Here is a 26,053-nt window from a genome sequence, read left to right as displayed (position 1 = left end):
GCTCAGGAAGCTCAGACAGAGAACAATGAATAGCCCGGCTACCTCCTAGCAGTGTCCGTGGGTAACGTGGGATCCCACCTGGGATCCTGTGGCCAAAAACCAGAACCCAACACAATGCTACACCTACAACACAGAACACTTTTCTGGCATTTACAATAGCACTGTATCTCTTCACAGTGTACATATGGTGCAGATGAGGGAAACCACAGGCACCTGACCCTAATGCTATGCACTATATGCATATTGTTTGTTTGTTATTTGATTTTTAGGAGCATTAGCAACTAAGGCCATATTGCTCCGAGGATATGCGGTGGTCATTCCCTGACCTTTCTGCATCCTCTGTATTTGGTGGTGACGGGCTTGAACCCCGGTCTAATCAAGAAGCGTGTGCTACGCACTGCTGCTCCTTCCCACCTGGCTACGGAAATGCCCTATGCATATTGTGTTACGATAGCTGTTATTGTAACACAACATGCATTGTTATATTGTGCATGTTTTGCAAAAGCAATTATTTTGCTGTGCATGTACAACAAGATTCCTTTTTATACTGTGGCCCATTTACAACTTTGCTGATTTTACAGAAGCCAATATAACAGCACTCAGTTAATAAGGGATCATACACTTTTAGGATTCAAAGTTGCAACGTACATATACTTAATGAACAATTCCCCAAAATTGTGTACTATGTGAGAAGTCCCTTGCACATTCATACTGACTTAAACATACCAATATAAACGGGTTGATTGGTGGAACAGACTTCCATCTTTTGTTGTGGAAGTTGATGGCCTAAATAAATTTAAGGCTCAGCTGGACAGGCATTGGAACAAATGGAGGGGTGAAATGGGAGGCTTTTTTTTTTTTTTTTTTTGCTGATTCTTGCATCGTATGCCTCTACTAATGCCAAATCTTGTGGGGATCTGCATGTGCAGCAGCATGTTAGTAGCCAACATGGGTTGCAGATTGAATTTAACTTTTAATGTGGAATGGTGGCTGGTTGCCACATTAGTAACATTTTAGTGCAAGAACAGAGACTCACCTCAATGGTAAAAAGGGTTGGAAGGCCTCGCGTGTCTCAGTGAAAATATTAAAATCATAAAAAGGGTAGTTCAAAGAGTGTGTCAGAGGCACAACCAAGTATGGACATCTCACTTATAAGATATATAGTTAGGTACAAGTAAACATTCTTGGATGCCCTATGTTATTACATTCAACATTTACAATTCATATTTCAATGGGTTTTTTTTTCCCAGTAGATATATAATGTATTGGTTATGCAATGGCATTAGCCCATCTCTGTTACTATATTCATTTTAAACTTAAACTAAATTGCCATTTTATATATATAGCACATACCTTATATGATTCCCTTTTGGACAATTTCGAAGCTGCTGTGGATTCTGTGGTCATTTCTCCCTGTTTAAGATGCAATATAAATTAAATTCTCTTAGAAATAAACCTCTTCCATCTCCTCACTGTTTTATCTGTTATTAATCTTCAAATTAATTGTTATTTAAATTATAATAAGAAATTAATTTTCTTGTCATCATTTCAAGGGCAAAATGAGGTAAACGTTTTTTTCTATTAACTTACTTTTTAGTAAAATTTTAAAAAAAATAAAAAATAACTGAAGTCCTTTTCGAATAATAACAGAAAATAAGTTTACAATAATAACTTCCTTTCAATGTTTTGTTTTGTTATTTGGTTTTTAGGAGCATTAGCAACTAAGGCCATATTACTCCGGAGATATGCGGTGGTCATTCCCTGATCTTTCCGCATCCTCCATATTTGGTGGGCACAGGCTCGAACCCCATGGGTTCGAGCCCGTGCCCACCGGCTCTTGATTAGCCCACGGGCTCGAACCCCGGTCTAATCAAGAAGCGTGTGCTACGCACTGCTGCTCCTGCCCATGGAGGCGCCCTCTTTCAATGTATGAATTCTGTAGTCACAATACTTCTACTATGAATAAAAATGCACATTTGGCTCTTTATGTTTATGAATCATAAAATGCAATGAGCTAGACATAATTCACAATTTTTTTTTTTTTTTGTGGCATAGGTCGATACATGTATAAATATTTTCTTAGATGAGAAAATAATTAACTGAAACAAACTTCTTTAATAATGATCATAAAATAAACAGGAAATAATAATAATACTATACTGAACTAATGTCATTGGTGAGCTTGTATAGCAGAATATTAGGTATGACACTTAACAGCACAACTGATTAAAATTTGGATTTTTATCTGCAAGTCTGTTCAAGTGCACCAATTTCATCAACTTCAATGAAAGATCCTGTACACAGATCTTTCATTGAAGAACAAAGTTGCCAAACTGCTGCCTTTTAGTGTAGATGAGGATATTTCTCCTTCAAGAAGAAATTGACAAATTTAGCAAATCCCCTTTTTTTGACTTTTGTTTCAAAATCATCATCAGAACAATCAATTATCTCACGTTGTAAACTGGGTTTGGAAGTTTTCCATATAAACTTTTAATGTTTATTGCAATGCAAACCCAGAGTCCTGAGCTCGATATCATCATTCTTCTCTTTCTTGGCAATTCCCTTCTACCTCTCACTCTCAGCAATGTGGAAATAATATATATATAATTTTTTTTTTTTTTTTTTTCAGCTGGTGCAGCATAAGCCTCAGGCTTCCTTGCAACCATATGGATAATAATAATAATAATTAATGTTTTAATGATATTTAAACAATTAAATTAAATATACTGAAATTAATGAATAAAGTTTCAGTGGCTATCCATAGGCTACATGTCAGTTATCGGTAACACACACACACACACACACACACACACACACACACACACACACAGCATTAGGAAATAGGGGTAAATACGTTGAAATTTATTTCTGTTGAATGTCTGGCTAATCAACAAGTGAAACAAAGTAACAGGAATGTGAAAGTTCAGCTTTTAAGTTAATAAAATGACTCTTCAACACATTATATGGCTGGAAATCATGTTATACTATTGATACATTCAGGCAAGATGATAATTCCACTGGGCAGGCTGTCTAGTGCAATTATAAGTATTAATAATTACAATAGCACTAACTTGTGCTATTGTAACCATCAATATATACTGAAGTACACCACTCGCAGACTAGCTGATGAAGAGGCACTTCTCTTCGAAAGATACTACGTATTAATGCTTCTATTATATTATATTTTAACACTTTTATCTTATTTTATTTCTGTTTTATCTTATGTATATATTATTTTTATTTTAATAAATTTATTTTAACCAGTTAGTCTGTCATCGCAAAAAAATTGGATGATAGAAAAGGTGATATTGTTGTACTTTAGTACTAATGACCTTAAGAGTAAGAGATCTGCAGATTTACTTAACAGGTACAGGTCAATGCTGAAAAAAAGTCACGAGTTAGGGTTAATTTGAAAGTATCTGCAATTCTGCCCAGACACGATAGGAGGGAGTATATGATTAGCATTAGTAGAGGCATATGATGCAAGAAAGCAAGCTTATTAAGCATCAGCCAAAAAAAAAAAAAAAAACACACACACCACTCCCATTTCACCCCTCCGTTTGTTCGAAATACCTGTCCAGTTGAGCCTTAAATTTGTTTAGGCTATCAACTTCAACAACAAATGATGGAAGTTGGTTCCACCAAGCAACCACCCGCTGGCCAAAGGCAAATTTCCGCACATCTATCCGACATCCGTCCTTCCTCAATTTGAATTTATGCCCTCTGAGGTGATTATTCTGAGCAAGAGGAAGAATCCCATTGGCATTGAGCATGCTCAAACCATTCAAAGCCTTATACACCTCTATCAGATCACCTCACCGGTGCCTAGTCTCCAGACTCTGTAATTTGCAAAACTTAAGCCTTTCTTCGTAAGAGCAACCCTTTGTTCCATTCACTAATCTTGTTGCCCTTCTCTGTACCCGTTCCAGCAGCTCTACATCCTTGTTTAAATGAGGCTTCCAGATGTGTATACAGTACTCAAAATGTGGCCTAACCATTGCCTTATACAAGGGAATAATCACCTCCTTATCCCTGCTAGAAAAATTCCTGTATATCATTGACAAGACACCATGAGCTACTCTTGCAGCTCGTCTGCACTGCTCAGAGAACTTCATATCTGCCTGCACAATTACCCCCAGGTCCTTTTCATTCTCCACCACTGTCAGTGTAGTACCGCAGAGTTGATACGTTGCTCTGGGGTTACTGTTTCCCATATGTAGTACTTTACATTTGTCAATGTTAAACTTCATTTGCCACCTCTCAGCCCATCTGTTCAAACTTCCCAGATCCTGTTGCAGCAGCATAGCGTCAGTAGTGTCCTTAACAACCCTGCCAACCTTTGTATCATCTGCAAACTTGGACATTAAACTTGATATACCATCATCAATATCATTCATAAACACCGAAAACAACAACGGACACAACACTGAACCCTGAGGAACTCCACTAATAACATTAGTCCACGTTGAGCAGTGTCCATTGATTACCACTCTGTCTTCTGCCACTCAACCATCCCCTTATCCATAGCAGCAATTTGCCTCCAATGCCACACTGCTCCAATTTGTGCAGCAGTCTTCCATGTGCAACAGTATCAAAAGCCTTTCTAAGATCCAAATATATAATATCAAAGTTATTCCCTGCATCCAGTTCTTTTGTGTCTACATCATAGTATCCAATCAAATTGGTCAGGCAAGAATTGCCCTTAACAAAACCATGCTGCATCTGAGCTATAACTAAATTCTTGTCAAGATGATCCTGCAGTGCTTCTTTAACCAGTGCCTCCATTAATTTTCCTGGAACAGAAGTTAAACTAACAGGTCTATAATTACTTGTGTCAGCCTTTGATCCTTCTTTGTGAATTGGGGTTACATTTGCACATCTCCTGTCTATGGGTACCTCCCCTGAGTCCAAAGAAGCTCTCATAATTATGGCTAGGGGTTTGCTTACTTCCTTTGCTGCCTCCTTTAATATAACTGGATAGATCCCATCCACCCCAGGTGCCTTTTTTATGTTTATCCTCAACAATCTCTCCTCCACTTTCCTCTCAGTAATTACAAAATCATCTAGCTCTCTGCCAATGTCTACTTTACCTGCGTCATTCTCCTTCCTGAATAACTCCTCATGCGTGAATGTAGATGCAAAATACTCGTTTAGATTGTTAGCCACCTGAGCAGGGTCCTCAACTGTTGAACCATCAATATCCAGTGGACCAATCTGATTCATCCCTTTCTTTCTTGAGTTTAAATAGGTAAAGAACTCTTTTCTGTTTTTCTTTGCATCCTTTGCCAAAGATTTTTCGTAGTCTGCCTTTGTCTGCCTAATCTCCTTTGTGACTTGGTTACAGACCAACTTATATCTATCATAGGCTTCCATGTCGCCCATTAATTTGTATGTATTCCATGCATTTTTCTTCTCTGCCACATGTCTCATTAGTTCATCTGACAACCATTTAGACCTAAACCTTAAACAATATTTCTTAGTTGGTATGTAAAGCCTGGTAGCTTCCAAGATTAGTTCCTTGAATGCTTCCCATTTTAAGTTTGCTGTTGGTAACATCATCAGTTAGTCCCACTGTATAGAATTTAAATACTGTCTCAGACCATCATAGTCGCCTTTACGAAAACAAAAACCCTTCCCTTTACCTCTGATGGCAGTTACCTCCTTGAATAAATCCCACTTCAACACACTGTGATCACTGCCACCTAGTGGTTCATTTATCTGCAGATTCTTAATGCATGAAGAATCACTACTGATAATCAGATCAAGAGTATTGCTCCCTCTTTTTGCCTCACGAACATGCTGATGTAGAAAACAATCATCCAATAAATCCACAAAAGCCTGGCTAGTGTGTGAGTGACCAACCCACAAATTCCAGTCAATATCTGGGAAATTAAAATCCCCCATTATAAGACTCTCTGATTTACTGGCCCACTCCATTTCCCTGTACAATATCTTATTATGCTCATCAGAGTCATTAGGCCTATAGCACACTCCTACTCTCAATTTTGATTTCCCTATGCTTATGTCACACCAAACTGACTCGACACTGCCCTGTCCATCGATGTCGACTGGCTTCACTTCCTTGGATTTATGTGTTTCTTAACTAATAGCATAACCCCTCCTGTCCTGTCTATCCTTTCTATACACATTGTATTCCCCAAATACCAGTTCCGCATTCCTTATATCTGTGTGACACCACATCTGATATCCCAACAATATCTGCCTTTGATGTTTTGAGCAATACCTCAAATTCATCAAATTTATTTACCAAACTCCTAGCATTGGTGTACACGCAAGTATGCATGCACCTGTTTCTATTCTTAGCTACCCTAACACAACCCATGTGTTTACTTGTACCGCAATGACTCCCAGCAGTCTCTGAAATATCCTGCATCTTGTTTTTCAGGCTTCTGCTCATTTCAATAGAAGCAGTGCAAGAATCACTTCCACCTCTGCCAGTGGCTACTGTTAATCTATTAGTCCTTGTATCCCCCCAACTAGCAGTTTTCCGACCCACCTAACACTGCCTCAACAGCATCAGCAAAAATTCTTGCACCCTTTCTATTTAAGTGTATCCCATCCCTGTAGAAGCAGTCTCTCCTGTTAACAAGTAAATGATGAGAGCCTTGTCAATCAATTTAGCCCTGGAGAGATTGTGAAAGCTCTTTGAGCAGAATTTTTTTCAGCATGGTCTGTGCTTGCTATCAGGAGACTTTGCTTCTACAGGGATAGGATATACTTAAATAGAAAGGGTGAAGAATATTTGCTGAATATCGAGGCAGTGTTAGGTGGGTCAGAAAACTGCTAGTTTGGGGGGGAGGAGATTCACAGACTAAAAGATTAACGGTAGCCGCAGGCAGAGAGAAGCGAAAGTGATTCTTCCACTGCTTCTATTGTAATGGGCAACAGCCTAGAGAGCAAGTTGCTGTGGATTTCAAGAGCTGCTGGGAGTCATCATGGAACAAGTAAATACATGGGCTGTTTTAGGGTAACTAAGAGTAAGAACAAGTGCACGTATACTTGCATTTACACTAATGCTAGAAGTATAATAAATAAAATTGATGAATTTGAAGCGCTGATCAAGACATAAAAGGCAGATATTGTTAGGATATCAGACATGGTGTCACACAGATATAAGCAGTGCACAATTGGAATTTGGGGTGTATAGAAAGGATAGACAGGGTAGGAAAGAAGGATGGGTTATGCTGTTAGTTAAGAAACAAAATCTAAGGAAGTGCATCCAGTTGACACAGGTGGACAGTGCAATGTTGAGTCTGTTTGGTGTGACATAAACACCGGGAAAGGGAAAATAAGAGTAGGCGTATGTTATAGGCTTAGCGATGCTGATGTGTACAATGAACAGAGAAATAGAATGGGCCAATAAATCAGAATGTCTTGTAATGGGAGATTTTAACTTTCCAGATATTGACTGGAAATTGTGGGTTGGTCATTCGCATGCTAGCAAGACTTTTGTAGATTTATTGGAGAATTGTTTTCTACAGCAAAATGTTCGAGACACAACGAGAGGGAGTAATACCCTTGATCTGATTATCAGAAGTGATGACACATGCATTAAGAATTTGGAGATAAAGGAACCACTAGGTGACAGTGATCAGTGTACTGATGTGGGATTTACTTAAAGATGGAACTACAGTCAAGGGCAAAGGGAAGGGTTTTTGTAAAGGTGACTACAGAGGTCTCAGACAGTTTTTAAAAATTCTATAGAGTGGGATCAACTTATGATGTTACCAACGGTGAATTCTAAAGGGGAAGCCTTCAGGGACTTAATCTTGCAAGCTACTAGGTTTTTCATACCAACCAAGAAATACTTTTCAAGGTTCAGACCTAAATGGATGTCTGAAGATTTAATGAGGCTCGTGGCAGACAAGAAAAATGTATGGGATGCATATAAATTATCAGGCAACACCGAAGCCTGTGACAGATATAAGCTAGTCTATAATCAAGTCACAAAGGAGGTTAGTCAGGCGAAGGCAGATTACAAGAAATCTTCAGCAAAGGACGCAAAGAAAAACAGCAAAGAGTTCTTTACTTAAGTAAACTCTAGAAGGAAGGGGATGAATCAGATTGGTCCACTTAACAAAGATGGTTTTACTATTGATGATCCTGCTCAAGTAGCTGATAAACTGAATGCGTATTTTGCATCTACATTCACACGTGAGGAGTTATTCAAGGAGGGGAATGCAAAAAGTTTATCAAACTAACAGTGAGCTAAATGATTTTGTGATAACTGAGAGAAAAGTGGGGGAGAAATGTTGAAGTTAAACATAAAAAAGGCACCTGGGGCAGATGGAATCTATCCAGTTATAATGAAGGAGGTAGCAAGGGAAGTAAGCCAACCCTTAGCCATAATTATGAGAGCATCCTTAGAGTCAGGGTAGATCCCCATAGACTGGAGATGTGCAAATGTATCCCCAATTCACAAAAGGGGCTCAAAGGCTGACACAAATAATTATAGACCTGTTAGTTTAACTTATATTCCGGGGAAAATAATGGAGTCACTGGTTAAAGAGGTGATACAGGATCACCTAAACAATACAGCAGCAATAGTTCAGACACAGAATGGGTTTGTTAAGGGGAAGTCTTGTCTGACCAATTTGATTGGATACTACTATGTGGTCACAAAGCAACTGGATGCAAAAAATAATTTTGATATCATATACTTGTATTTCAGAAAAGCTTTTGATACTGTTGCACATGGAAGATTGCCGTACAAATTGGAGTGTTATGGCATTAAGGGCAAGTTACTGCAATAGATAAAGGGATGGTTGAGTGCGAGACGGTAGAGAGTGGTAATAAACAGACACTGCTCTACGTGAGCTAATGTTATTAGTGGAGTCCCCTAGGATTCAGTGCTGGGCCAATTGTTGTTTTGTGTATTTATCAATTATATCGTCTTTAGTGTCATTAACAACCCTGCCCGCCTTTGTATCATCTACAGGCTTAATATCAAAGTTTGTAGATGATACAAATTTTGGCAGGGTTGTTAATGACACTAAAGACAGTGTGCTACTGCAACAGGATCTAGAAAAGTTAGGCAGATGAGCTGAGAAGTGGCAACTGAAGTTTAACATTGACAAATGCAAAGTACTGCATATGGGTAGCAATAACCCAAGAGAAATGTACCAACTGTTTGGTACTACACTCAAGGAGGTGGAGAATGAAAAAGACCTGGGGTTAAATTGTGCACTCAGATATGAAATTCTCTGAGCAGTGGAGACGGGATGACAGAGCAAGTCATGAAATTTTGTCAATGATATATTGGAATTTTGCTAGGAGAGACAAGAAAGTGATTATCCTTTTGTATAAAGCAATGGTCAGGCCACACCTTGAGTACTGCGTACAGGTCTGGAGGCCTTATTTTAGGAAGGATGTAGAGTTGCTAGAATGAGTACAGAGAAGGGCAACAAGATGGGTGAGAGGAACAAATGGGTGTGCTTACGAAGAAAGGCTTAAGTTCTGCAAGTTGCAGCATCTGGAGACTAGACTTACCGTTCATAACTTGCCGCCTTTGTTATACGATACGTTATATACAAACTAGATAGCGTTAGTAAGTACAGTATAGTATATAATATAGTCAATTAATCAGTAAAATCTATTAATTTTGTTAAACTTCGTTGTCAATTAAATTGTACTTTTAACTAAATACATATAACGACAGACTACAAACGTAACATAATTAATTAATACATAACTTGATACGGAAATTATATAAACGGAACTCGTAGGAAATACTTGATACTGAAAAAAAAAAAAAATATATATATATATATATATATATATCCACTTTAAATAATCTCAACACAACTTTCTTATACATAACAGGTTCATAGAATGGAAATATCCAATCAGTATAATTAATGATATAATAAGTAGTAGTACAGTATATGTGTTGAATAAATGGAGACACTTGGAATGTCAGTTCAAATCCACTGTTTCACTGTGGTGATAGAGGACATGCCAGTAAAAACATGAAAGAAGCCATTTCAGGTTAAATTAGGAATTCAGTTTGAAGGAAATTGTTTAGAATTAGATTTTCTTTAAAATTAGGGATCCATTTAGAGATAGATAACATGAAATAGTTAAAGGCACCACTCAATTGTTTGCAACAAAAGAAATTATACAGAAACAAAGCAACAGCAGTAGTAGTAATTGCAAATGATGCAAGAAAGCAAGCATCATTTGCCATTACTGTATAGCAGCATATATATATTATATGATGCATTACTAATTTTTATTTTTCTTTCATTAATTATGCTGATCTTACATGGTAGTAGTAGTGGGACGATATGCTAACACTATACCTGTACTGCCTCTATAACCTAATTTTTGTCTATATAATCTGGTTCAACATTCATTTTGTCAGTGGTGTGGTTTTCCCACATGAGTGCCTTGTGTCCTATTTTATATTTTTCACTGCATAAGGACCCCCCGTTATTCAAATTCTCAGCTTTGGCGGTTCGATCCATTGATCTGATCTTTCAATTGGCTTGCCTTTGTGGAGATTTGTCTAATGTTCGAAATGCAGTGATTAGTATTAGTAAGGGTCACATTGCTAATACTAATACTGTATCCAGTCTAAACAAGGAAGCCTATGGATTATGCTGCACCAGCCAAAAAAAACAAGACAAAATAAATAGAACAATAATAAGAAAATTAAATATAATAATAATAATTAATAAGAGAAAAGGACACCCTATGCATTTCCCTCCTCCCATAGGCAATTATCCAACTGCCCTTTGAATTTCCCCAAACTGTCAGCCGCTACCATCCACGTAGGTAACTTATTCCGGTAATTTATAACTCTGACTAAAATAAAACTTCCTGCAATCCAGTCTAAACTCCCCCCCACAACTTGAAAAAATTATGGCCCCTAGTTCTAGAATCATTTATAACCGTGAAAATTACATCCTCATTCATTTTACTTATGCCTCTGAGTGCTGATCTTACATGGTACTAGTTTCCAAGCTGTGCAACCTGCATATTCAAAGTCTTTCCTCATACGGATCGCGTTTTGCCGATCTCACCAGGCAAGCGGGGCTGCCACGTGGGTGTCAGCCACCCATGTGCAAACTTTCATAAGACTGTCCTCTACTAAAAAGGGGTTACAAAAATAATTAATTTTATTATATATTTGTTCAAGGCCTGAACCTTGAACAGTATTTCTTAGTTGGAATGAAAAGCCTAGTAGCCTTCAAGAATATATTTAGAATTCAATGCTGGTAACATCATCAGTTGATCGCACTGTACAGAATTTAAACTGTCTGAGACTCCCTGTAACCACCTTTACAAAAGCAAAACCTTTCCCTTTAGCCTTGATGGTAGTTACATCTTTAAGTAATTCCCATATCAGTATATTGCAATCCCTATCACTGAGTGTTCCTTTATCTGCATATTCTTAATGCATGAATAATCATTGCTGATAATCAGATCAAGAGTATTCTGGTTGTAACTCCCTCTGGTTGCCTCTCCAATATGCTGCTGTAGAAAACAGTCATCCAATAAATCCAAAAAAGTCTTGCTAGTGTGTGAATAACCAACCCACAAGTTCCAATCAATATCTGGGAAATTAAAATCCCCCATTATAAGACACTCTGATTTACTGGCCCACTATTTCCCCGTACAGTTTCTTATTATACTCATCAGGGTCATTAGGCCTATAGCACACTCCTACTCTCAATTTTGATCTCCCAATGCTTATGTCACACCAAACTGACTCGACACTGCACTGTCCAGAAATGTCGACTGGCTTCACTTCTTTGGATTTTATGTATTTCTTAACTAATAGGATAACCCCTCCTCCCTTCCTACCCTGTCTATCCTTTCTGTAGACATTGTACTCCCCAAATTCCAGTTCTGCATTCTGTGTGACACCACGTCTCTGAAATCCCCACAATATCTGCCTTTGATGTTTTGAGCAATACCTCAAATTCATCAAATTTATTTACTAAACTCCTAGCATTGGTGTACGCGCAAGTATACATGCACCTGTTCTTTTTCTTAGCTACCCTAACACAACCTATGTGTTTATTTGTACCCCAATGATTCACAGCAGTCTCTGAAATATCCTGCCTCTTATTTTCCAGGCTGCGGCTCATTCCGATAGAAGCAGTGCAAGAATCACTTTCACCTCTGCCAGTGGCTACTGTTAATCTATTAGTCCTTGTATCCCCCCAATCTAGCAGTTTTCCGACCCACCTAACACTGCCTCGATAGCATCAGCAAAGATTCTTGCACCCTTTCTATTTAAGTGTATCCCATCCCTGTAGAAGCAGTCTCTCCTGTTAACAAGTACAGACCAGGCTGAAAAAAAATCTACCCCTTGAGCCTTGCACAATCCTTCCAGGGCTGAATTGATCGACAGGGCTCTCATCATATACTCCCTCCTATCGTGTCTGGGCAGAATTGCAGACACTTTCAAATTCAACCCTAATTCACGGCTTTTTTTCAACAGTGACCTGTACTTGTTAAGTAATTCCGCCGGTTTCCTACTCTTGATATCATTAGTGCCAACGTGTACAACTATATCACCTTTTGTGCCCTTAAAAGATGATATCTGCTCTACAACGTCATCAACCTTTGCCCCTGGCAGACATACCCTAATCATTCAAATTTTTCGTCGCTTAATTTAATGTGCAAATCTTTCCGATGTTTTAATATATCTTCCTCATTCAATTCTTTTAACGTGTTGATATTATGGACAATTTTAAACACTTCATTATTCTCTTTCAACAGCATAAACCTTTCCATTATGGACAATTTTAAACACTTCATTATTCTCTTTCAACAGCATAAACCTTTCCATTATGGACAATTTTAAACACTTCATTATTCTCTTTCAACAGCATAAACCTTTCCATAAGAGATGACAAAGTAGTGTCAAGAATTAAGAAAAAAAATATATTTCGAAATTATCTTTATAATTTTTCATCCCTTGCTTCATATTCAAACATTTTTTTCTTCGGTCTTTTTCGAACCTCGGGAAAAACAGGATCGATATCCAAAATATTCGCTATTTGTGTTGCAGAATTAATAACATTTTCAAAATTCTGGTCTGTTCTTTAATCTTTTAAATGATTTACAAGATGTTCAATATGTTCAGTAACTGTTTCTATATTAAATGACTGGTTCTGCATCATTTTACTGATGACATTAATTTGGCTTGAAATATCATACCAAATAATGATTGAGCAAAGAAATTTAAATGAAGTTAATTTTGAAATAAGATTATTAGCCTGGGCTCTTGAATTGATATCTTTAGTACTGTCATCAGTAATATCCAAGAGGGCCTGATAAATTTTCAAAATATTAATTTTAAGAGGCTTTATCGCTTCTATTCGGCTTTCCCATTTTGTATTTGATAGCAATTTTAGGCTTAAATTTTGAAAGTGGGATTTTAATATAGCCCAATTCTTAGTAGATGAGGAAAAATAATTGTATAACTCCTGTATAATGGCAAAAAAATCAACTATCTCAAACAAAATTTTCACTGCATCATTGACTACTAAATTTAAAGAGTGAGCAGAATATAGTACAAAGAAGGCTCTGCAATTTGCTTCAATAATTTTTTGTTGGAGCCCGTTATGTCTACCATGCATACTTGTGCCATTATCATAACCTTGACCACTTAAATCCAAAATGTTAAGATTTAATGAATTTAAATGATTTTAAATAAATATATATAATCTCTGGCCAGTGGTATCATCAACAGAGCAAAATCCCAAAAATTTTTTATTAAGATACACAAACCTGATAACAAGAGTTAACTGTTTTCTTTGGCTTATATCTGGAGTTGTATCAAGAATTAAAGAATAATATTTTGCGTTTTTAACCATTTCCTAAGGTCCTAAGTATATTTTGTTTTATACCTTCGTAAATTATATGAATTCGTCCATTCTGTATGTAATCTCCCAAATAATGTACAATATTTTTTTTTTGGGATGTTTGAATGCGACATAAATGTTCCGACATTATTGAATCAAATTTAGCAATGGTTTCTACTAATTTTAGAAAGTTACCATTGTCCTTATCAGATACATTTTTTGAAGAACCTCTAAAAGCAATACACTGCCCTGATAAATACTGTAATATGTATATTAAACGTTCAATAACTGATTGCCAATATTTTTTCTTGGTGTCGTACATTCTCTGTTCTATTACGTCAATCGAACATTAATTACTTAAAGGCAGTTGGAGTTTGCAATACTTTGTACTATTTTAAATATGGAGGGCACTTCTCTCATGTCTTCTTAGTATATGTGATAAATGTTGCCAATCATTAAAGCCATATTCACTGCTAAACTGTGATTTTTGATTATCAAATAGCCTACAATAGTAGCAAAAAACAATTTGGCGATTTCAAGTACAGTAAACCCCCGCTATTTGCGGTATCTGTATTTGCAGTTTCGTGTATTCGCGGTCGCTGATTTAATATAAAATGAAACCTAAAAAAATGTGAATTTTAAAGCGCCGTGAACATTTTCCGCCATAAAAAAGGGCGTGGCTACAGTTATCTTTCTCGGTCAAAACAGCGCTCAGTGGGTGGGGGGAGAGGGGTGGCAAAATCGAGAGCGTGGATGTTTCTCACTAATCCTTGTTCAATATGTGTTATGCGCTTGTCATGGAAGGTTTCGTTGTTTTAATTTATACGCTTATAAATTGAATAAATTTATTAATTTATAAATTGATATGCTTACAAAAGTGATAAATCTACCATTTTGCAGTGTAAAACAGACTTTTTCGAGCGTGTTAACGGAAGAAAGTGCCTTTATTGTGGACAAGTTCTTTCTAACCCGTACAAAAATATGGCTACGAATAACAAGGGAAATGTGAAAAGATCAAAGAAGGTGATGACATTAGCAAATAAAATTGAGTTAATAGATAAAATTTCTAATGGTGAAAGTGTCTCTTCAGTGGCAAAACATTATAAAATCATTGAGTCAACGGTACGATCAATCAAGAAATCGGAAGAAAAAAATCCGCCGTAGTGTCCGTGAAAACGTGCTAGTTGCTTCAAAAATTTGCTCTGTAACTCGTGATGTTAAATTAGAAAAAGCTTTAAATTTGTGGATAGAAGACCGAACTCAAAATAAAATTCCGTTAAGTTCACTCATCATTCGTGAAAAGGCAAAACTCCTTTATCAACACTTTAGCGAAACTGGTGATAGCACTGGCGGGATAAGTTTTTTAGCTATAGCAAAGGCGATGGATTGGAAGATTTGTTTGAAATTTCTAATAAATATTATTTTTAATATTGAATTGTTTCTTATTTTCATTTCGATGCCTTATGTTTGCATTTCACTATGTACTGTCTATGTACATAGTCATATTATGAAGGTAGTATAATACATACATAGACAAAATTTTAGACTAGTTTTTCTTATATATTTCATACTTTGGAACGGAACACCTTTATTACTATGGGAGCCATAACTCAGTATTCGCGTTTTCGGTATTTGCGGCATTTCTCAGAAACGTAACCCCCGTGAACAGCGGGGGTTTACTGTATATCAAATAATTTCTTTTGACCTTTTCCTTCTAATTGCAACTGTTTTTCTCAGTTCATGTCAGTCACAAAACCTTTTGTTTGTCATGTAACACAAGGGGTACTGTTATAGAATTTGAGCCTTTCTATGAAAAAAAAAAATAATAATAATAAATTCTGTATATATATATATATATATATATATATATATATATATAATTTTTTTAAAATTTTTAATATTCAACTAATTGAACCCAAATGCCGGCCCCCTGATGAGCCACCCATGTGCGGGGCAAACCCTGAACACGGCAGCCATGCAGGCAAGTTACCCATTTTTGGACCCTTTCAAGAAGCACAATTCTTTCTTTAGGTGTGGTCTCCATATTGAACACAGTATTCAAAGGGTGGTCTAACAATAGCCTTACATAAAACAGGATTATTACATCCTTATTTCTATTAGCAATTGTTCGATAAATCATCGATAGGACACCATTGGCCGTCCCTGCAACCAGTCTACAATGCTCAGAGAACTTCATGTCTGACTGTATCGTAATACCCAAGTTCATTTCCTCTGCTACATGCTTAAGTTCAACTCTGCCAAGTGTATAAGTTATTTTGGGGTTACTGTTCCTCAGGTGCAATACCTTACACTTTGCTGGATCAAAGCAGATGCCATTTTTCTGACCATCCCTGAAGTCTATCTAGGTCATTCTGAAGAAGCTCTGCTTGGCAGCAATCATTAACTACTCTACCAATCTTTACATAGTCTGCAAATTCAGACCTCACTCTCTCTATCCCTTCATAGATGCCACTTATGAAAAATCAAAAACAGTGGTTCTAATACTGATCCTTGGGGAACCCCACTTCTTACATCAACCCAATCATCACTACTCTCTGCCTCCTGCCCTGAAGCCATCCAGCTATCCATCTAAGGATTTTCCCTGCAATTCCAACCTGTTCCAGCTTATTATAAAGTAACCACTCATGTGGGACCAAGTCAAATGCTTTGCTGAAATCCAAATAAACAATGTCGAAATTATACCCCAAGTCCAGCTCTTGAGTGACCCTGTCAAAATAGCAGGGTCACTCAAGGGCTTGCACTCTTGAGACCTTCAGAGCTTGCACTCTTTTCAGACAAGAATGCTCACCTAGGGTCTCATAGACCCAGTATATTCTTTTTAATTAAAAAAAAGGTCCTAAGTTTGAAAATGAATTTACAATGCTTTATAAAACATTAAGCATGATAAATCATGAAAAAAGAAAACAAGGTTAAACCAAAGCATTTCACATTAAAAAAAAATTATATAAAACTCAATTCCCACAAAAAATACAAAAGAAATTATTGTAAAAATAAATCAAACATTTCATAACATGAAATTTATTTTAAAATTCAATACACAAAAATAAAAATTCCAATTAGTAAAAAAAAAAAAAACATTGTAAAATCCTTATTCCAGCTCACAATTTGGATGATTGTTTTCTGCAGCAGCATGTTCGAGAGGCAACCAGAGAAAGTAATACTCTTGATCTGGTTATCAGCAGTGATCATTCGTGTATTAAGAATTTGCAGATAAAGGAACCACTAGGTGGCAGTGATCACAGTGTGCTGAAGTGGGATTTACTCAAAGAGGTAACTACCGTCAGGGGTAAAGGAAAGGGTTTTTGCTTCCGTAAAGGGGAGTACAGTGGTCTCAGAAAGTTTTTAAATTCTGTACAGTGGGATCGACTGACGATGTTACAAACAGTAAATTCTAAGTGGGAAGCATTCAAGGAATTAATCGTGGAAGCTACTAGACTTTTCATACCGATGAAGAAATATTGTTCAAGGTTTAGGCCTAAATGGTTATCAAATGAACTAATGAGACTCGTGACAGAGAAGAAAAATGCATGGGATGCATATAAATTATCAGGCGACGCAGAAGCCTGTAGCAGATATAAGCTAGTCTGTAATCAGGTCACAAAGGAGGTTCGGCAGGCAAAGGCGGATTACGAGAAATCTTTGGCAAAAGATGCTAAGAAAAACAGCAAGGATTTCTTTACTTATATAAACTCTAAAAGGAAGGGGCTGAATATGATTGGTCCACTTGACATCGATGGTTCGACTGTTGATGATCCTGCTCAGATAGCAAACAAACTGAATGAGTATTTTGCATCTACATTCACACGTGAGGAATCATTACAGTTTGAAAATGGAGGAAGGTTATCAAATTGTAGCAGTGTGCTTAATGATTTTGTAATAACTGAGAGCAAAGTGGAGGAGAAATTGTTGAAGTTAAACATAAGAAAGGCACCTGGGGCGGATGGGATCTATCCAGTTATATTAAAGGAGGCGGCAAAGCAACTAAGCAAACCCTTAGCCATAATTATGAGAGCATCCTTGGATTCAGGGGAGGTTCCCACAGACTGGAGATGTGCAAATGTATCCCCAATTCACAAAGGAGGTTCGAAGGGTGACACGAATAATTACAGACCAGTTAGTTTAACTTCTGTTCCGGGTAAAATAATGGAGTCACTGGTTAAAGATGCATTGCAGGATCATCTAGACAAGACTGCAGCAATAATTCAGACAGCATGGGTTTGTTAAGGGAAAGTCTTGTCTGACAAATTTGATTGGTTATTATGATGTGGTCATAAAGGAACTGGATGCAAAAAATAATTTTGATATCATATACTTGGATTTCAGGAAAGCTTTTGACACTGTTGCGCATGGAAGACTACTGTACAAATTGGAGCAGAATGGTATTAAGGGTAAGTTGCTACAATGGATAAAAGGATGGTTAAGTGGGAGAAGACAGAGGGTGGTAATCAATGGGTGCTGCTCTTCGTGGACTAATGTTATTAGTGGAGTCCCACAGGGTTCGGTGTTGGGTCCACTGTTGTTTTGTATATTTATCAATGATATTGATGAAGGTATATCAGGCTTAATGTCGAAGTTTGCAGATGACACGAAGGTTGGCAGGGTTGTTAATGACAGTAATGGCAGTGTGCTACTGCAACAGGATCTAGATAATTTGGGCAGATGGGCTAAGAAGTGGCAACTGAAGTTTAACCTTGACAAATGCAAAGTACTGCATATGGGTAGAAGTAACCCCAGAGAAACGTACCAACTGTGTGGTACTACACTTAAGGTGGTAGAAAATGAAAAAGACCTGGGAGTAATTGTGCAGTCAGATATGAAGTTTTCTGAGCAATGTAGACAGGCTGCTAGGGCAGGTCATGGGGTTTTGTCAATGATATATAGGAATTTTGCTAGCAGGGAAAAGGAGGTGATTGTCCCTCTGTATAAGGCAATGGTCAGGCCACGCCTTGAGTACTGCGTACAGGTCTGGAGGCCTCATTTTAGGAAGGATGTAGATTTGCTTGAGCGTGTACAGAGAAGAGTAACACGATTGGTGAGGGGAATGAAGGGATCCTCTTACCAAGAGAGGCTTAAGTTCTGCAAATTGCAGTGGCTGGAGACTAGGCACCTGCACGGTGATCTGATTGAGGTCTATAAGGCCTTGAATGGGTTGAGCACGCTGAATTCTGATGGGATCCTCCCACTTGTTCAGAATACGAACCTACGGGGACATAAGTTCAAATTAAGAAAGGATAGATGTAGAATAGATGTGCGAAAATTTGCCTTTAGCCAGCGGGTGGTTGGTCCAGTTCCTCCTTAAATAAATTTAAGGAGGAACTGGACAGGCAATTGGAGGGTATGGTGCGATTTTTTTTTTGGCTGATGCTGCATAAGCTCCTACACTTGCTTTCTTGCATCAAGTGCCACTACTACTACTACTACAATTATACTCTTAGCATTCGTTGCACAAAACATTGACATGTTCTATACAAAGGAATTTGTAACATTTTGAGCAAAAATATTGCATCTTTCTGCCTTGATATTGGTAGCATCTTCCTCGTTTGACTTGTTGGATGCTCTCTCCCTTTGTAGTCTTTCCCACGATTTTAGATTGCCTTTAGAATTAAGATCTAGACTAAGTCTTGGATTCTGCCCTTGCCATGGTATGTTCATGCACAAGTTCAAGACAAACTTTTCAGGAAATGCCTACGTGTTATTGCTGGGTTTTTATTTTCATAATAAATGACAATCCATTAATTACAGTAACATTTAGTAAGCTGTAGAATACAACCATTGGCCACCTTCTAGTATTTCTTGCACAATTGAACACATTTGATCAACATCAACTCCACCTTTGGTGGCATTATAAAATGTTATTATTTCAGGTTTATGTTGCTCTCTTATGTTCTCATCATTATGTAGAGTAGAAAGTAACAAGTCATTCTTTTTCTTTTTTTGGTATGTAAGAAACCAAAGTGCAGTTGTCCTGAAAACCAAATAGACTCGTCATTTCCTTTCTCTTTTCAATGCTTATAAAATTCTGAGGAATCTGTCATTTGTTCTTTCAACTAACATTAGCTTGTGAGAAATTAGCATTTTTTTGTCTAACTTACAACTAGTGAACCAATTGTCTACAGTTATATTTCTACCAGTTCCTGAAATTATTTTGCACAAGCGTTCAATGATATCCCCAGGACTATTACTGATTTTATATGGGCCACCTGGTTGTGTTCCAACATACACCTCCATATTACTTGTGTAAAACTTAGATGCACCTACTAAAGCAAAAATCTTAATCCCATACTTGGTTTACTGGGGATATATTGCCTAAAGCTGCACCTACCTTGGAATGCTTCAAGCTTTTCATCAACCGTTCTGCATTCTGTCACTGAATCTGTATTCTTACAGTTCTGCACAAATATTTCAAATGCTTCTCTAATCAGTGTAAGCTTATCAATTTTTTGTCTTTCACTTTGAGTAATTTATCATAAAATCTAATACATTGTAAAAGAAATTTGAATCGAGGCAAAGACATAACCAAGCAAAACAATTCAATCCCTGTACCAGCTGTAGCCCACAAAATAAATGTTTTGCCTTTTCACTTCACATGGCACCAGCTGGGTGCCATATGAAGCACTATCGAAGCCTTCATTTTTTCTTTTGAGGTACATTTTGCATCTTTCCCTTCCAAAACAGCTATTTACATCTTCAATGTATTTGTTGGTGTTCTCAACTATTACTGTGAGAATGTCCTCACTGATGAAATGGCTCCAGCATTATATTGGACTTTTGCTAGCCTTGGCTTCTCCTTTCACACGAGATGGTTGCGTTACAAAGTTATGCGATTGAGTTCTCAGAGCTGAATTTGGTTTGATCTTTTTCCATTTGGTGAGTCCATCTTTCCCAACAAAATAAGAATCTATTTCTATTTGTTCTACTTCTTCATCACTAGAAATTTCCTGTTCAGTATCTGTTTCTTCTAAGCAGTCTTCAAGCTCTTCTTCCTCAAAAGAGTCATCTGATTCAACTTCAACGGTTTCCAACATATGTCCGAGTTGTTCAGCGTCTCTTACATTGGATGGATTTATGGTTAGGAGATTTTGAAAATTAAAACTTCATGCTAATAGAATCTGGAAAAAGAAATATGATTTGACTAACGTTAAACAATAAAATAGTCAAAAGAAGAACAATAAAATAATTTTTAAGCTCTTAAAAAAATGTAGCACCAATGCTCACACTGGGTCTCTGAGACCTAGTTTTAAAACTTTTATCTTGTATGACCTTAGTCTGCAGGAAAACATATGTTTTCAATACTCATTTGACTAGAAGATAGAATTTTCCTTCACAAAACCATGCTGAGACAAGTATGGATTCCATTTCTAAATGATCCTGAATTCTACCTTCCATGATTTTCCCTACTACTGAAGGTAGACTAACTAGCCTGTAATTTTCCACTTCACTCTTAGAAAAGAACCGCCCTTATGCACTAGAGATATGCTGGCACTTTTCCAATCCAACAGAATCATTCCCAAGTCCAGTGATGCTCTGAAAATAGCCTCACTGGTTCAATGCACTCACTTGCCACCTCCCATTATAGTGTACATGCCATCAAACCCAGGAGCCTTACTGGCCTTTAGGCTTGAAAGTTTTTTCATTAAACATGTGAAATTTCAACATCATTAATTACATTTTTTTCAATTTAACTCCCATAATTTCTCATTGACAAACAGTTTTTCTTCTGTAAATATTGATGCAAAGTAACCGTTGAGTTCATCTGCAACTTCAGCTGGAGTATCTAATACTGTCCTACATCCATTACATAAGGGTCTGATCTGGTTTGTCCTTTTCTTCTTTGCATTTATATATGTGAAGAATTCCTCACCCCCCCCCCTTTTCCAGCGATTTCTCATAATCTGCCTTTGGCAGCCTAACCTTTTCTGTGGAACTATTACAGATCAATTTGTAGCTGCTATAGGCTTCAGTACTTTTATTGCTCTAACTTTTCCATGCCGTCTTTTTCTGCTCAAGTAATCTGGCAACTTCATTATTCATCCATTTTGGAATCCTCCTCGTGGAGTATTTTTTTAATGGTATATACACATTCAAGGCTTCTGTGATTAATGTTTTAAAGGTAAACCATAATTCAATTGTATTTGCTTTCTTTGTGATATCTACCCAGTTAATAGAGACCATGTAGCATTTTAAGTTGTCGTAATTTCCTCTCCTGAAATTATAACCCATTCCTTTGCCGTTAATTACTGCTACCTCTCTCTTCATTGTCCACCATAAAACTCCATGATCACCTCCTGCTACTGTCAGCTCTATTATGTCATCTGGTTCATGGGTGATGATGAGATCTAGAGTATTCTTTTCCCTAGTACTTTCCCTGACATGTTGATACAAATAGCAATCATCTAGTTGATTTAAAAATTTTGTTCCCCATGTGGAGTTTCCTTCCCATTTGCTCCAATCAATTAGAGGCAAATTAAAAAAATCGCCCATAATGAGACATTCATGCTTACTTACCCATTCCATTTGTATGTAGACGCTCTCATCATAATCTTCACAATCACCTGGCCTGTAGAATACTCCCACTCCGACAATCTTGGCTTCCGACAATCTCACATCTTACAGATTCTATACTAGAATGCGAAACGTCTGAATCCAGAAAAGCTTTTGTTGGGCTCGGGCTGCTTTTGAATAGAACCACATTTCCATAAGCACTATTGTGTCAGCATTACTTGTCCTAATCAGCAGCTCGTATATTTATACCATTATTGGCCTCTTGTGGTCCTCTGTCGAGATGTGGCATAATGGTCAGTCTATTTTTATTTATTTTATATTGTAATTAGTTTCCGTGATTGTAATTAGTTTGCATGAAATATCATGAATGATATTTCGCGCAATTCAGACTTGGTGCCTATGGAGGGGGCATTAAATTCTTATCTAACTGGTTGTCAATTTAATTGGTTTTTCCAAATTTATTTCTCATTTAGGCTTTAAATTATTTTTGTAGCGTTGCTTCTACAATATTTTTAGTCTTGGTTACTTTTCTCTCCTTCCATATTGGTTTGATTTTTTTTTATGTTTAGTTAAACCTATTTTTGCTCTACTTGTTTGCCATACTACTGACTTAATTTTTATTTTCATTTTAGTCTTATATGACAAACAACATGCAGAGGAATATGCAATTATACTGCTGCTGATGTTTGCATTACTAATTTTTATTTTTATTTATTTTATTTCATTAATTATATTTATCATCTATATTATAATATATGATGTTATATAATATTATCATATAGTATCAGCAAAAAAAAAAAAAAAAAAAAAATTCCAATAATTAATGTCCAATCAATCCAAGACATGGAACAGGTGTTCAACACAAATTTTACAAAATAATGACATATGGCATAATGTCTGAGAGTTCATAACATTCAAGTTTTGATCAACAGTGTTAAAAAATAGTCCCACCCCCAAAATCGGTTTGTCTCAATATCCTTGATGAGACCACACATTATATGCACTAGCTTTTCACAGCCAGACTAAAGTATTAAATTGCATTAAAAATGAAACCAACATCAAGGTACAGAAATTAAACATCATATATCCCAATGAATATCATGAGGATTGCCTCCAAATATAGGTAGTAGGGCAATGACTAGTAAAAGGAGAGCATAATAACCATCATTACAGTTTCATCACAATCAGAGCTGAGTGCACATGCCAAACTTATAAAAACATACCTTGTGGGTCAAGGAAGCTAATACTGTCTATAAACTTCCCCACAAATTAAAAACATACGAAGCATAACCATCAAGGTATTTCAATATCACAATATATTACATTACTAAATGCAAGACCACCCCCAGCCAATTTTTCTAATGCACAACCAAATTTCCACAAAATGTTTGCAATGAGAAATTACATTGGCATTACAGAGACTTGACTTCCCTATATAGTTCACCATAAGTTTTCCATTTCCTCAGTTATACCTTTCTTCCTTTTTTTTTTTTGTATTGACAAAAGATGATAGCTTTTGGGATTGAAAATGTAATTTCAATGTGTTGTTTTTATTCCATCTTTAATTTCAGTTAATGATCCAGAACATTGGAATGCACTGTGTTTTTTGGGGATGTTTTAATATTTTAATCTAGCCATTTTTAGATAGCCCTTAAGTTCATTTTATATTACCCTTTTCAAAAACTTTCTTACTTCGACTTTTGTGGCTCCATGCATGCAAATGTCATAAAAAAGTAAAGTTTTACCAATACTCATATTAGGAGCTATGTTAAATTGGAACCAATAATATAACTAGACCTTTTAAAGCAAGTGAAATGTCATCAAGGTTGGACACATTCTTATATTATGTTAGTATCAATAGTTCGTGCAAGTCTGATACAGATTGTAATGGCAACAATCAACGTAGCCATAATCTGGTGTTATTTGTATGATGTGAGTAACCTTCATTAATACTTTTTGCTTGGAATTTCCAAGATTTAGAAACTGAAATGATCATGCTTTCATGATTAACACAGACTATGGTGTTCATGGATCTCATAGTGTGGCATAGTGTTTAGAGACGGGTGCCCCCAGTGGTTTCCCACAACTGAGCCATTTGTACTCATGTGAAGTAAACAGAACTCATTAATGCTAGAAGTGTGTATAGTGTATTGCTTTGTGTTAAGTAGTGTTATTCTTCTGGCTTTTGGCCACAGAGCCTCTAGCATTAGTAGAGGCATATGATGCAAGAAAGCAAGCTTATGCAACATCAGCAAAAAAAAAAAAAAAAAAACTTCCACTTCACCCCTCCGTTCGTTCGAAATACCTGTCCAGCTGAGCCTTAAATTTATTTAGGCTATCAACTTCCACAACAAGGGATGGAAGTCTGTTCCACCAACCAACTACCCGCTGGAAAGTTTCCACACATCTATCCTACATCTGTCTTTCCTCAATTTGAATTTATGCCCTCTCAGGTGATTATTCTGAGCAAGAGGAAGAATCCCATCAGCACTGAGCATGCTCAAACCATTCAAGGCTTTATACATCTCTATCAGATCACCTCACTGGTGCCTAGTCTCCAGACACTGTAATTTGCAAAACTTAAGCCTTTCTTCGTAAGAGCAACCCTTTGTTCCATTCACTAATCTTGTTGCCCTTCTCTGTACTCGTTCCAGCAGCTCTACATCCTTCTTGAAATGAGGCCTCCAGACCTGTATACAGTACTCAAGGTGGGGCCTAACCATTGCCTTATACAAGGGAATAATCACCTCCTTATCCCTGCTAGAAAAATTCCTGTATATCATTGACAAGACACCATGAGCTACTCTTGCAGCCCGTCTGCACTGATCAGAGAACTTCATATCTGCCTGTACAATTACCCCCAGGTCCTTTTCATTCTCTACCACTGTCAGTGTAGTATCACAGAGTTGATACCTTGCTCTGGGGTTGCTGTTTCCCATATATAGTACTTTACATTTGTCAATGTTAAACTTCATTTGCCACCTCTCAGCCCATCTGCTCAACCTTTCCAGATCCTGTTGCAGCAGCATAGCATCAGTAGTGTCCTTAACAACCCTGCCAACCTTTGTATTATCTGCAAACTTAGACATTAAGCTTGATATACCATCATCAATATTATTTATAAATACAGAAAACAATAATGGACCCAACACTGAACCCTGAGTGACTCCACTAATAACATTAGCCCACGATGAGCAGTGTCCATTGATTACCACTCTGTCTTCTCCCCCTCAACCATCCCTTTATCCATAGCAGCAATTTGCCTCCAATGCCACACTACTCCAATCTGTGCAGCAGTCTTCCATGTGCAACAGTATCAAAAGTCTTTCTAAGATCCAAGTATATAATATCAAAGTTATTCCCTGCATCCAGTTCTTTTGTGACTGTATCATAGTATCCAATCAAATTGGTCAGGCAAGACTTCCCCTTAACAAAACCATGCTGTGTCCGAGCTATAACTGAAGTCTTGTCTAGATGATCCTGCAGTGCTTCTTTAACCAGTGCCTCCATTAATTCTCCTGGTACAGAAGTTAAATTCACAGGTCTATAATTACTTGTGTCAGCCTTTGATCCTCCTTTGTGAATTAGGGTCACATTTGCACATCTCCAGTCTATAGGTACCTCCATGAGTCCAAGGAAGGTCTCATAATTATGGCTAAGGGTATGCTTACTTCCTTTGCTGCCTCCTT

The 26,053-nt window shown here is 37.1% G+C and overlaps 1 protein-coding gene across 8 annotated transcripts in view; it reads right to left on the bottom strand.

Moving 5' to 3' along the window:
* LOC150080016 (oxysterol-binding protein-related protein 8-like) overlaps nt 1–26,053 on the bottom strand; it is a 464,021-nt gene that overhangs the window by 185,065 nt on the left and 252,903 nt on the right. For all 8 annotated transcript variants that reach the window (XM_090383709.1, XM_090383711.1, XM_090383710.1 and 5 more), the window contains one exon: nt 1,354–1,413. In XM_090383709.1, coding sequence (XP_090239835.1) covers nt 1,354–1,413 — 60 coding nt within the window. The remainder of the gene's footprint in view (nt 1–1,353; nt 1,414–26,053) is intronic.

Source organism: Mastigoproctus giganteus, chromosome 10 (assembly GCF_048544385.1).
Source record: "Mastigoproctus giganteus isolate SK-2022 chromosome 10, ASM4854438v1, whole genome shotgun sequence".
Lineage (NCBI taxonomy): Eukaryota > Metazoa > Arthropoda > Arachnida > Uropygi > Thelyphonidae > Mastigoproctus > Mastigoproctus giganteus.
Note: the sequence above shows the minus strand (reverse complement) of the source record. Positions and strands in the feature narration are given on the sequence as shown.